Source organism: Limulus polyphemus, unplaced genomic scaffold (genome assembly GCF_000517525.1).
Source record: "Limulus polyphemus unplaced genomic scaffold, Limulus_polyphemus-2.1.2 Scaffold1178, whole genome shotgun sequence".
Taxonomy (NCBI): domain Eukaryota; kingdom Metazoa; phylum Arthropoda; class Merostomata; order Xiphosura; family Limulidae; genus Limulus; species Limulus polyphemus.
This window is the reverse complement of record NW_013666788.1, coordinates 1-14516: the sequence shown is the minus strand read 5'-3', so window position 1 is coordinate 14516 and position 14516 is coordinate 1. Positions and strand designations below refer to the sequence as shown.

General features: G+C 33.4%; 1 protein-coding gene across 1 annotated transcript in view; it reads right to left on the bottom strand.

Moving 5' to 3' along the window:
* The window catches only part of LOC106462479 (ADP-ribosylation factor-like protein 8B), a 19568-nt gene extending 6230 nt beyond the window's left edge, over positions 1-13338 (bottom strand). The window contains exons 1-4 of the mRNA XM_013922405.2: positions 13082-13338; positions 8140-8220; positions 4858-4931; positions 429-590 (exon numbers count right to left, since the gene is read on the bottom strand). Of these exons, the coding sequence (XP_013777859.1) occupies positions 429-590; positions 4858-4931; positions 8140-8220; positions 13082-13204 (440 nt within the window). The 5' untranslated portion in view covers positions 13205-13338. The remainder of the gene's footprint in view (positions 1-428; positions 591-4857; positions 4932-8139; positions 8221-13081) is intronic.
* Positions 13339-14516: the final 1178 nt, after the last annotated feature.

The following is a 14516-nucleotide window of genomic DNA, read 5'->3' as shown; positions in this document are numbered from 1 at the left end:
TCTCTATAGTGTGAACAGTTTATTGTACATACGTTTACCTTGTTCCAAATATATATTATTTGAAAACAAATAAAGTGTGTGCTGTTTATTCATCATTGAATTTATCGCTAACAAGTCAGATAAGCCCAACAACAACATTGTATATATTTATACTATTAAGAAATATAAGTAAAAGCCATTTATTTCAACAATTGGCAAAATTAAAACAGAACCAATGTACATATATTTTAAAATCTGACACGTATATTGAATATACAATAATGCACAATATCCTAGAACAGTTAACAATGTGTACGACTTGCAATACAACATAGTAAAAGATCAATAATACTAGAGATGTGATTGTGTTGAGATTTAAACAAAAATAAGCTTTAAAATAATTATTACTTACCATGAAATACATATACTAAAACTATAATATAACTCACATTTGTTCAATGAGTTCCTTCTCATCCAGAGCATTTGGAAGATCTCGTTTATTTCCAAGCACTAATACAGGAAGTCCAGCCAACTGATGTTTGTCCAGAAGATTATGTAGTTCATTTCGAGATGCCTCAATTTTGTCCTGATCAGCAGCATCAACCATATAACTATATATATATAAAAAAAGAGAGAACAAAGAAAAAATCTGTATGATAATTTATGAATATAGATGGAGAAACAAACTAATTGTATGATGACCATACAAGAGCCATATTTCTGAAGAGAAGTAAAGTGTGTAGCCTATAAAGCTGGGAAAAAACACCAACATTGTCAACTCATTTATTAATCAGAACACAGTTGATGAGTTAAGTGAACCATCCCATTCTTTCATAGATTCAAGTATATGGTTTTGGTTTTATATTTGAGCTTATTCTTTGGTTTCTTTTCACACACTCTGTTGATCTGATCATGAAGCATACTATTAGGATCTTTTCTTATAGTTCTTTTCATATAACTTTATATTAGATAATGGGTAAGTGGATTCTATCTGTTTCCTCACTGGCCCCCTTGAATCGCCTAATGAAAAGATTAAACTGAGCAGATCATGTTAAATTGAAAACAAAATAACTTCAAAAGTTTCTACTAAATCTAAGAAAAGTATTTTAAAAGATTCCAGCTAAACTTAAGCAAAATGTAATAAGAGGCTACTAAATATACTCTACCAAAATGAATGCCAGTTAATCCAAAAAAAAAATGAAATTTAAGTTCCTGCTAAATCAAACAACCATGTGACCAGAAGAGTTCCTACTAAGCCTTAAGGTTTGGCTAAAAATATCTAAAATGATGCCCAAGCACAATAACACTTTAAAAATTCCAGTAATCCCACAAACAATGCAACTTTACAATAAGATTCCTACTAAACTCAAGTGTAGTGTGGCTTTAAGGTGAAAAGAAAAAGACTATTTGAAGCATAATGAGTCAAGAAGCATAATGACTGCTTTTGATGTGAACTAAGCCTAAATTAAAACTATCTGAAAAAATACATTTAAATATGCAAAGTTAGACCCTTCAAGTTTTATATTTTCCAAAATGCAAAATACAGACCATAATAAAAGGTCAAACCTTATAACTACCTTTAGACTTTCAGTAATGTGTTTCTTTACACCTAGCAATGCTTACAATAAAAATTAATACTTACATCACTAATAAAATTGGGTCATATAAGCCTATAAACATTGATTAATAAAAATTGTCACAAAAATAATCCATTCTCTGAAGTTAGGGATTCTAATTATTAAAATTTTTTTTTCTTTACTCCAACTATCCAGGTAATCCAAATATTGCTATTTTGGTTGTTTGTTGTTAAGCAAAAAGCTACATAATGGGTTATCTGTGCTCTGGCCAACTTTAGTCTTGTACGTTTTTGTTATACCCACTGACATATTCTGTCACATAGACAAAAACAAGAGCAATGTTTGTTAGTAACACCAACAGAAAGGCCTCATCTAACACAGCGGTTAACATTTTCTTAAATCCAAAATGTATTTCCAATAATACTTACCTCCTCTCACACTACAGCTATTACTCGACTGCTAAGGTTTTCTTCCTTTGCCCATATAAGCACTGGTCCGATTTTTTCTCACTTGTTCCAGTCTTTTATACCCCACTTAATTGCCCTTGGCAATATTTTTATCTTGACCCTCTCTACCAACATCAATGTACCCTTCTATCCTGGTACTGTATATAAGCCCCTCACTCAGATAATGTTATAAATTTTTCGAGACTGACTCAATCTGCAGTCTCCAACACCAGCTTTTAGTGGAGAGAAAGGGTAGGAGAGGGTAAAGAGAGGTAATTATTATTGGAAATAAATTTTTGGTTTATGAAAATGTTAACTTCTAAAACATACCTTCGCTCACACTACAGCTAGAATCTCACACTGATAAGGTGGCGGGGCTGGTGAGGGCATTATCCAAACAGAAGGTGTCTGCATAGATCACTGGTGTGTCAATAGAAGATTAGCACACTAGTGGGGGAACTGCACTATATCCAGAAGAGGTATGCTCTTCACATAGAATTTACTTCATGTACTGTGGGTGGAATTATATACAATCTGTCATCACTATTGGCCAGGCCCCAACCAGATAGCTGAGGTTACACTACTACGGGTTGTAACTATAGGGCCATGGTCCCTATGTTGCCCATTGGTGGTTAGGGCCTTTGGACCGCAATATATATATATATATATACTTGAGAGTGGATCCCAACCTGCAGTCATAGAGTGGTATGTTCCAAGCCACTGGAATCACGACGAGAAAGTAAACAGCACCGATGTGGACAAACCTTCTCCTCACCCTGAAGAAGTCTGGAAGGCAACACCCCAAGCTCAGAATGACAGGATCCTGTATGCCGTACTCAGCCTTAGGAAACAGAACTCATCCAGTCTGGAATTATGAACACACATCATCACTCCCCAAATGAGTGGGCAAGGTAAATTCCATGTCTCTCTCCGGAATTATTGGGAAAATGTGGAACAAACTGTTCTCAACCAAGGACCCAGGATGGGACCACTCTGCATTCAGAATTGCAAGGAAACAATGGAACCACTTCCACAAACAATATACTGAACCAATATTGATCAAAAAGAAAATGCCTCTCCTACCAACATTTGGGAAAAAACATCCAGGGTCCCGGGTAGGAGAGCCCCCAACATAGCCCTCTTCTCCAAAGTGGAGGAAATTCACTCTGACACTCTAAACTGAAAACTGGGTGTGGTAAGGACTCCCTAGCTCCACTAGTAGAATCTGGGGGCAATGCACTTTGGGGAGCCATGAGGAACAGTACTCTGGAAACAGTGTAATAGGTTAACCAAGTTCCCTATATTTTTGAAAGCAAACTGACCCCAATTTATTTAATCCAATGATCAGCACAACTGAGCCACAGAATATGAATAATTCATCTGATACAAAGATATTCGTGCTATATAACCCATTAAATATAATTTTTATCAGTCATTTGCTTCAAATATTTTGCTACAACCTCCTTGCTCAGCTAACCCCTCATTCACAGTGCTGAGATGGTGAAATTGAAAGGACTCCAATATTCATCCAATTATTTAACTGTTTCAACACTATAAATTTCTTTCAGAGGTCCACCTAAGTTCGTCACAACAACTTGTGACATCAGGCAGACATGTGGACAACTTTGCTTTGTATATAAACACACACAACTAGTAGTACTTCTCAGTTGTATTGTGCGTACTTAATATAATGTATGACTACTCAAATGTGTAACTGGAAAAGAATAAAAATCATTAAATGGTAAAGTGACATACTCACAAATCAGCTGAAAAAACAGCAAATTTCAAAGAAATGCAACCTCCAAAATCCCTAGTAAAGTCTAAAATCTGTGCCTAATATTTAGTTAATCCTTTGATTGCAGCTGCTTTAAAAGTGTGCAGAATTTTTGCAATCCATACACTGTATACAGCACCCTCAATTCAATTGCCAGAGGCAGACTGTACCCAATATGGCAAATCAGCAATCAATGGGTTAAACATTTGCTCAAAAAAAATCTAATATCTTGAACCAAAACTGAATTGTTGAATTTCTTTAAGTCCTCAAAATTGAGGAAAGCAAAGACAGTTGTATGTTTCAAAATATTCTATTTATTACTATCATAGTTTTGCCAGTACGGGTAACATTAGGTTCCTCCTTATTCTTAATATGTACATTAAATATTATAACTATTTACAAACCTTTTCTTATTACTAGTGTATTATTATTAAGCCCTAACAAAACCATTTTTGAAAATTCAGATAGTTTCATTCACTTGCTTGAGCTTATTAGGAAATAACATTTTACTAGTACAGGTCCTTATTAAATCATGATGAAGATCTGTGATAGAAGTCCAAAATGTTATCATCAAAAAAGTTCAAGCTGTCATTGAATTTAATGAACCTTTTAAGCTGAATAAAATTACTTCAAATAAACTTTATACAAAACTAATAACATTTTTATTCCTGTACTTATTCATTTATTCAAACTTCATATTCTGCTCAATAAAAGATACTGCAGGTATATTAAGCTCCAGCAAAATCCTTGTAAATTCACTCAACCAGATTCATACTTTATTTTCTAATAAAAATCATTGTTTAAAGACTAATCTTCACATGTACTATCAAAATGAAGAACTTTTTTTTACTTCTGAGATTTGGTTTGTTCACTGAAAGTTCTTAAAATCATCCTCTCTAGGTATTTTTCTTTCCATCACTGTGATATACCCCCCACATGCACACACAAACAAACACAGAAAAAAATATATATATACACCAACCCTCAAACACATTCTCTGTCATCAATGTAATTTCATAAAATACTGACAATACTCTCTCATTTCATAATTTAGTAAGTACATAAATCATTTACTACTTACACAATAGCATTCACACCTCTGCAATAACGCTCCCACATGCTCCGGAACCGTGGTTGTCCTCCTATGTCCCAGATCTGAAAAACAAAACACAACAACAGAAAATATAAGTTCATAAAATAGACTGGAGTGTTTTATAATATACAGTTATTTTTATGTGCTTAATCTATAAAGTATGTAAGAGATAAAAAGAGCTGTAGTTTTTAACCTGCATGGCACTTATGCAAATGTGGGATAACTGGACAGGAAGGAAAGCAGCAAACCAGTAGTATTCACTATCACAAAGGCATTGTGTGATTCTATGAAATAAATAACAGTATTGATTGTTACTATTATAATATGCCAACAGCTAAAAACACAGAGCATGTTCAGCAGCATCGTATTCTAAGCCCCGATCCTTTGATCCACAGTCCAACATTCTAATCTTTGGGCCATACACGACCCCCCCCCCCAAAAAAAAAGAGGAGAAAAACAATTTATTACAAAATAAAATTGAATATTTTTATTATTTTTATAAGATTGCATTTTTAGTCTGCTAAAACCTGTATTCATGAGTTTTCCGACATAAGAAGGCAATGAATAACATGGATAAATCCACCCACAACTACTGTCTGATTTGCCAACAAGAATAACTGAGCTTGCGAATTAAAATCAGGCTTTTACTCCTGCAAGAGAATCAGATAAAGTGTTTAATCTCTACTTGATCCAATTAGCCTCTGAAGAGTTTACATAGATCTTTAAGAGATTTTTACCTAGGCTTCCACAGTCTATTCTAGGATCAATTCTCAAGATAGCACACAAGTAATTATCCTGGAAGAAAAAAAAAAGTAGAATGAAACAGCTGGTGGCCAAGGATTGTAGTTCTCTGTAGAACTTCACAAAGACAGCAAAGCAACAAGTCTACAACTACAAGGAATGTAAGGACCCTCCCCAGGCTTAGAAAAAGGGATGAAAATAGCTCAATGTAATAAATCTGGAATCTACTATGCCTGTGAAGTCCAGGTAAACATTACCATTAGGAAATCAAGAGAGGGAGAGGAAGAGAGATAGCGAAGCATTTCAAAATGGACATAATCCAAGTTTACTGATATATTGCCAGACCAATGTAAAGAAAGTTCAGGGTAAATAGATATAAACCCAGTGTTGGCTTTTCTAGTTGGGAGTTGCTTAAATCACAACATTCATTATAGAGGTCACAAATTGCAGTATTTGTTCACAAGGAGAAACATCCCTATATTGGTCATATTAACCCACAGAGTAAAAGTTTATTGCTTTCACAAAAGTCATCTTATCAGATTTTGACCACAAACAATACAAAATGTGCACTTTCTGACATGAAATATTAGTATTATAGCTGAGTGATTAGTGGAATATGATAATCTATTAATCATTTACATTCAACTAACAGATTATTCATATTTGAGACTTGAATAGTTGAAATAATCTAAAACAGTAACAGTCAGAAACACTAATTTACACTAACTTTGATTAATGGATTTTTTTCTTGACATTAATCAAACTAATCATGATTTTAATTAATCAATTATTTGACTTGACACTAATTAACTTAATTACCCAACACTGATGAAAGAGTTGTTTGTAGGATTGGTTGTCATCAAGCACAGAGCAGCACAATGTGCTACCTGTCCTGCATTCACCATGGACAGTGAAACCTACATATGTGAATGAAATGAACCCAACAGATGTAACATGAACCCTTGAGGCATCAGAAGGGAAGCAAGTCAGGGGAAGATAAGGGAAGAGGGATGTCCAGGATCATGTGGGATCAAATGAGTGACCCACAACAGCAGGAAGAGAAAAGATATATCTGCATTGAATGGCCAGAGACTACTGAAGGGGATACAAATGGGTACATCCAAGAGGAACAGGAGAAAAACAAGAGAGACTTCAAAAGAAACAAATTATCTCAAGCAAGAAATTAAGGAGACTTGTGAGCCATAGTATCAAAACTCCATGTCTCAAATAAGTAGACTGGGTCTGCTCTGCATACAAAGAGAAAAAGACCCCTAAAAAATGAGATAGAGGGTGGTGGTAGTTTTTGAGTACTTCCTTTTGAAATCATGGAAATTAAAACTTAGATAATACAAACATTTGAATTATCATTTTTTTTGCCATGTTTATAGGTAATAACTGATGATAAAGCTATTTAATTAAACTTTGAATGTAACCTGTAAAAGGCCATGACAAGCATACTTTGAGCAGTTGTACAGAAAAAATATAAATGTGAAACTTACTATATTTTGCTAGCATTTTACTGTGATCCTTTGTATAATTTAATATACCTTTAAATGGAGCTACATAATAAAATGAGCTAGACCTACTCCAAACAATTAGTTTGAAAAATACTTTTTAAACCAAAGGTGACCTTAATGGTACCCCTGCTGCCCAACAAAAGTACAATGTATCAACAAAGGTTTATTATAGTGTATGAAATAGTAATATATGATAAAAACATCAAGCAATTTCACTCTCTGGAAATTCAGAAAGGCTTTACTCTAACCATTTATAAAATATATAACAAAATTAATCTTCATTTGATTTTGATGTGTAATCCCTTACTCATCACCAATAGCCTAAAATAGTTTAGGTGTTTGGATAACCTGTGACATACTAACCACAATTAGTTATTCATTATTATTTAAGAAACTAAATGGATATATATTTATTTGTGAATTTTTTTCTCTTACCAAAATATGCATTCCAATGAAAAAAAGATTATGTAGAGACCAAATCTATTCTTTGATTTGCTACTTACCGAAAGTCTGGTTTTGGCAAAGAAAAGAAATTCACAAATAATATCTTCTATGAAATGTGAGGTTTTAAAATTGCAAAAATTACAAGTTTTAGAGTATTAACTTCATTCGCTGCATTAAAAAGTTACATTCGTATGGAGCAAGTGTTGAAAATTCTAGATGTAACTGATATTTTACTTTAAATGATTTTTTTAAGAATGAACGCAACTCAACTTCAAAAATAATACAATCATATCTTAAATCATACCTTGTATAAATTTCCCAACATAAAACATAAGCTGATTTCTTTAATCAATGATTTAGGCAGTGTATTTGTGATGAAACTACATGCAAATTGGTACCAGTTGCTCTATACAGCATAAAGCTACCGAAAGAATTCTAATAAAGAAGGTTGCAGTGACAGAAGACTTTTGAAATATTGCTTTGCTCTCTGTGTAAAGCAGTTAGCATCCATCTTCACCTTTGTTTCATAAGCTGATTTCATAGCCTACCAAACCAACTTGGATCTTACCTTAATGGTGACATTTCCTTTAGTCACTTTCCTCATGTTGAAGCCCACAGTGGGGATCATATCTTCACAAAATTGGCCAGACTGAAACATACAACACAAAATCTCAAGTGAATGTGATAATAAAGCCATAATTTGTATTGAAAAGCAGAACACAAGTACTTCCTTCCAAACAGTACACTATTATCTAAACCTTAGATATAAAAATGGCTGAGAATCTAAAAGTCTTAATAGTTACTTTTGTCAATAAAGATAATGGTTGAAAAAAAAAACTCCACATAGAAAATTTGGCAAAATAATCCTAAGAAATTATAAGTGAAAGTAAAGAATAATACATATCAACCACATTACATCTGCCATATCTAAAGCCAACCAGGCAGTTGCGTGCAGGGGGTGGGGGCTCCAGGCGTCCAACGCAAAGAGTCGAATCGATTAGTATAACCCTTTCCGCCCTTCCCCAAGGTCTTAGGTACAAGGCCCCGGGCATCATAGAACCTCTGCACGCCACTGCAACCAGGCCTTTCACCCAACAATACCAGGACTCATAAGACCTGCTAGAATATGACAGACTAGTGGTCTAGGTATAATTTATATCATCAACCTTCAGGAATGAATATTATGGTGTGAACTACAGAACAAACAGATAATATTTCCCCACCACTGCTGAATATTGTTTGTGCAAGTGCCAAGACTTTGAACTAAACTCCAACCCCTGAACCTAATAACATGTACTGCACCAGTCTATCATGCAACCAACATTAGACTATACCCTACCACCAAATATGAAGGCAAAACATCCTCCATGAGCATTACACCCTTCCTCCTCCCTTGAGCAGTTTGTATATATATAAAGTTCATTATCAACAAAACAAAAGAGGCATACCAGAAGGGGAGGTTAGTTCTGTGAAGAGGTATTTATGTGAAATAAATTTTCAGGTAAGAAAAATGTTTACTTCATAAAAACTACTCCCTCATAGAACAAATAGCCAGAATCTCATCTGGAAAAGATGGTAGAGGGAACAGTGTAGGGATATAAACTAAAAATATGAGCTCCTTTATAAGAACATAGTAACATAAACTCATGGAGTGTATCAAACCCTGAGGGGGGTGGGTGATCATGGGACTTTATAAGAACATAAAGAGAAGCTCATGGAATGTTTCATCCCCTGAGGGGGGGTGATCATGGGAGCTCCTTTATAAGAACATAGTAACATAAACAGAAACTCATGGAGTGTATCAACCCCTGAGGGGAGGTGATCATGGGAGCTCCTTTATGAAAACATAGTAACATAAACAGAAACTCATGGAGTGTATCAACCCCTGCAAAACTCCTTGAATTGATGTAGAAATAATAATCTGAACATCTTTTTTATTATATACATTACATAAACGTCAAAAATTAATAATGTATTGGTTCTAAAATATTTAGGAGTGTAAAAATAGAGTTAAAATTAACATATAAAATTGATTAAACACTTGCAGCAAAAAAAAAAGAAGCTTTTGGAGAAAAATTATGAAAAGCCACAAGAAACGCCATCTTCAGGTACAATAATTTAGGATTAAGTTACTTGGTTAATCCTAAACTGATGTACATGAAAATGTATCATATATGCATAGTAGTATAAAACCTATAACAAACTGAAAATAGGACTAATAGCATTTCTCACAAATAAAACAATTTTAAAAAATATCACTGATTCTGGCTAAAGACCCACATCAGGTGTCAGTTCATTAAGTTTTTCATGGTTGGAAATAAAATTAATTTTTGGAATAACTTCACTCCGATGTTAGCTATTGTATTATTTGTAACCAATAGAAAGCAAAGATTTTGCTTAACTGACAGCTACAGAGTCTTAAGGGTTTGATCTAAATAGATTTGAACATGTTGGTATCTTTTTTTTGTATTCTGCAGTTGGGCCACACATGATAATTATTTTATGTTAGAAATCCTGATAAATTATGCAAGTTTTAAAACAATTTATTTTATATGTATGGAACTATTTTAAAAATAGGGCAATTGAATAAAAAAAAAATTCTCAAACCACATTACTGTAACATTGAATTAGGGTTATAATCTGATGTTAACTTAGATTGTACAAGTGCAGTCTTCAAGAAAACATGATTTCACAAGCACAATTTTTTTACTTTTTAACTATTGTTATAAAATTAACTAATGTAAAAAATTAGAAACATATCATACGTACTTTTAAAACAAATAAACAAAATACTTGTGATAAATGATAGTATGTGACAAGCTCAAGCCTGTTTGTGTAATTTGGCATGAGCATGCTGGTAACTCAATCTGTAGTTCACACAAAACTGTCTGGTGTAATAAATAGCTAGCACCATATTCTGAAAGGGTCAAAGTTTGACTGTAAATAAAAAAACTAATTGAAAAAATCTATTAGCTTAGGCTGTAAAAGTAAATATTGTGTAATTGTCTGTAACAATGTTCACATATTTTAGAATGAAAAAAAAGTAATTTTGATTTATTTTGTATTTTTTGGGGTGATTACAAGGTTGGCCAAATTGAACAAGTCTGTAGGGAGTAAGGGTAGAGAAAATAACATATAAAATATAGTTTTACTTTAAAAAAAAATGTATGATATTCAGTTAAGAGGTTTTAGAGGTTAGGTAAATAAAATTTGAAAACTGTAAGATGAAAAAAGTATGTTTAATCTTAACATGAAAATCACCCTGCAACCAGACTAATCAACACTCTGACTCCAAATCTTTAATAAAAATACTTAATTGAAAAATCTAATTCTATGTGTACAAAATATTTGTAATGTTTACTAAAATTGTGCCAAATTTCATGAATATACATTAAGTACTTTCAGAGTTATAATAATTATGCCTTCATGGTTCCATGGTGGTTACAAGGTTGTGTAGAATACATTTGCCTGTGTTCATAGGGTTAAATGTAAAGCTACACAATGGACATTGACACTCCATCTGCTACAGGTAAACTAACCCTGAACTTGAGCATTTAAGTCCAGAAACATACTGCTGACTCATTATGAAACTTATTTAAATTAATCAGATACTGGACAGGGACATTATGGAGTCTGAGAGCCTAAACAACCAACCTATACAAGATGACTCTGAAAAGAAAAGGGAGGTCACAAGTGTGATGCTTCTTTGGACAGGGAGAGAGATAGAAACATGTCAATAAAGTAGATGAAATCTAGGCCAAACAATTACATCCTCCACATGAATGCCCTCACGATCAGATTTAAAACACATGGTTGTAACCAATTCAAAGAAAATAGCCTGGAACTGAAAGATCTGATCATCATGGACACATAGGAAGTGATAGGTGGTTGAACAAACTGAAATATAAATAAATGCAACTGAAAACCGATGCATGGAGGAGGTTGTAACTTCTCTCCAGGTTATGAACACTGTGGACAAAGTTGAGTGATTGGTGAACTATTATTGTTCTTTCTCCAATTTCTTATCATCCTTCTGTTCAAGATAGATGGTTTTTCTCATTTTGAGATTGATGTTCTATCCAAGGATATAGGTAATTAAAGTCTGTGAAAGTCTATAAGAAAGCACCTATGTGACCCAAAGGTCTTCCACACAAAGTGAAAGAGCAGAGCTCCCACAGGACTGACAGTCAAGGGATGGCTCTAGAAACATATCATCTACGTGATCCATAATACCTAGCCATCCAAGAGGAAGAATGTTGGAAAGTATTGAGAAGAGCAAGAGAGGGATGACCCAATGAGGCTCGCAAGGACAAGATACATGTTGGGACTTCTTAGACAGAGCAAAGCAGAAAACTCAAAAGTCAGATGAGATTACTGGTGGCTAGCTGCCTCAGCTTAAGTTTTCAATATATAAAAACTCCCACAAAATCTTCATCATAAAAAAGCACTTCCAGAAAGAACACCATCCAAACCAAACAAATCTCAAAAATAAAAGAACCAAGTTAACTGGGACACTGTGAACAATTTTACAAGATTGAGGCCAAAGTGAAAAAATGGGTAGGTGTGAGCTTTTCCAGTGAAGCTGTAAGGATCACAATATAGTCTTCAAAACAAGATGAAGCATGGTTAGTCAGCAAATAAGCTGAGCAAGAGAAGGTTGAAGACAAGCAGATTTAGGCCAAAAGAGAGAGAGACAAAGAATGAGGAGAAGATCCTTAAGATGGAAAAAGATTCAAGGGACTGAAACTCAAGGAATGAAGAATCACAACCATATGCCATAGGATAAGATTCTCAAGGTCTAGGAGGACAAGGCAGTTGGAATTCAATCAAGTTAAAATGCATCCACATGAACATGAGTAACATGGGAAAGGAGGCAAAAGAAAATAATCGGAAGAAGCTCTTGCAACAAGGTAACCCAAGATTCAGCAAAAACAATTGGAGAAAGAGAAAAAAATCACACAGTTGTGCAAACAAAGTAGTAAATGATAAAGAAGGGGGTTACTTATTCCTCATCAGGTAAAACAAATTCAAAAGTAGGTGGGAACAACAGCTTAAAATCATTGAAAGACAAGGAAAGCTCATCTGAAGCAGCAGGAGGTCAGATATTATGGATATGAGATTATATCAACCATAATCGTAAAGCAAAATGCTGTGCATCCAATTAATAATTTAAAGAGAAATAACAAATTTGGTGTTATAAGTGTTAGTATTTAAATGTATTTTATACACCAATATGCAATATAGAAATTAAAATTTAATTTAAGTAACGAAATAGTACCCTATTACTTATTATTAAATATGTTTTGCTGTAAACAAAAAGTTAAATGAATAAAATTAGCAAAAAAAACAAACAAAAAACATTTAACGAAAATGAGGATGGATATAATTTATACTTGGAATAAAATTTGGCACACATAGCTGCTAAATTCCATCCTACGGATAAAATTTGAACGGGGAAAAGAATCTAGATAGCATATCACAAAAACAATTGAATTTGAAACATAGCTTACCGCTATTACATTGACGAACGTTGTTTTACCCGAGTACTGCAATCCCACGAGAGTTAATTCCATTTCCTCCTTCCAAAATAGACTTCGAAACCAATCTAAAATTCTATTTATTAAAGCAAGCATTTTGTTACAATTTGTACCTTCGTTTTCACTTCAAAGAACTATACCATTCGTTAACCCTAACACAGACCTTTAAATGAATAAGGCTCTTACTCATAACTCACATGACTAAATTCTATAGCTTAGCAATAAACTGCACGTAAAGCTGATATAAAGAACAGGCGACGCCGCCTAGGAACAAAATTTAAATACCAGTTATTATGACTCAGTGTACACTAATACGTTAAAATCTTGAGAATATAACAAACTCTAATTAGCATCTATAGAACAAATTGAAAGCTAGAAATTATCAATGATATATAAAAATAAAGATAATGCATAACTCTTCAGAATTTCAAACTTTTCTTTTTTTTTCTTTTTTAATTGGAGCATGAAACTAAACGTAAAGCCTGATCAGCGAAATTTAGCTAAAAATTAATATTACAACCAGTATAGAAATGATCGTGAAAGGTTTGTGAAAGATGGATTTAAGCATTCAGATAATAATTTAGCATCATCCTGGCATAAGACTAAAAAGGACTGAAAATTTCAACTAATATTTATCGAATTTTCATACTTTCATCTTTACACTCTTTATTGAAAATGAAAGTAGCCTTCGATGAAAGTAAGGAAGTAATTTTTTTTTCTGCACATAAAAGTCAAAACAGTTATACTCTATTTCAATATTATATTTATATTAGATTTATTGTTAACTTGTAATACAGAAATGGTTGAGAAGGTGGAAATTGGGGAACATCTGGGTGCAAATGATCATTGCTCTATTAGATTCGATGTTTTGCTGCATATGGAAATACAGAATAGTGATATTTTAGTTACAAATTTCAAAAAAGCTAATTTTGAAAGGATGCATCAAGAATTATCTTTTGTGAATTGGCCAACTGAGTTATTTGGAGATACTGATCAAAAGTAGACATTTTTAAAAATAAAATTTTAAATATTCAAGATAAACATATTCCATATAGAAAGTTTGGTGGCTGTAAGTAAAAATCCAGATTGGTTCACAAAGGGTATAAGGGATAAAGTTAAGAAAAGCATCACAAAATTTAGAAATGTAAATTCTCTGGTATGATAGGAGATTTAGAATATTATAGAAGATCAAGATTGTTGTTCATACAGGAAATTCGGACATCAAAAAGGATGTATGAAAAACGGTTTGTTGAAGATGTAAAAATTAACAGTAAGATTTCTTTAAATACAACGTTGCTGTGTGGACTTCAGGGCTCTTAACAGTATAATTGAAAAGGACTCATACCTGCTGCCAAAAATTCTTGATACTCTTGATGCCTTAAGTGGAGCCAGGTGGTTTTCAACTCTG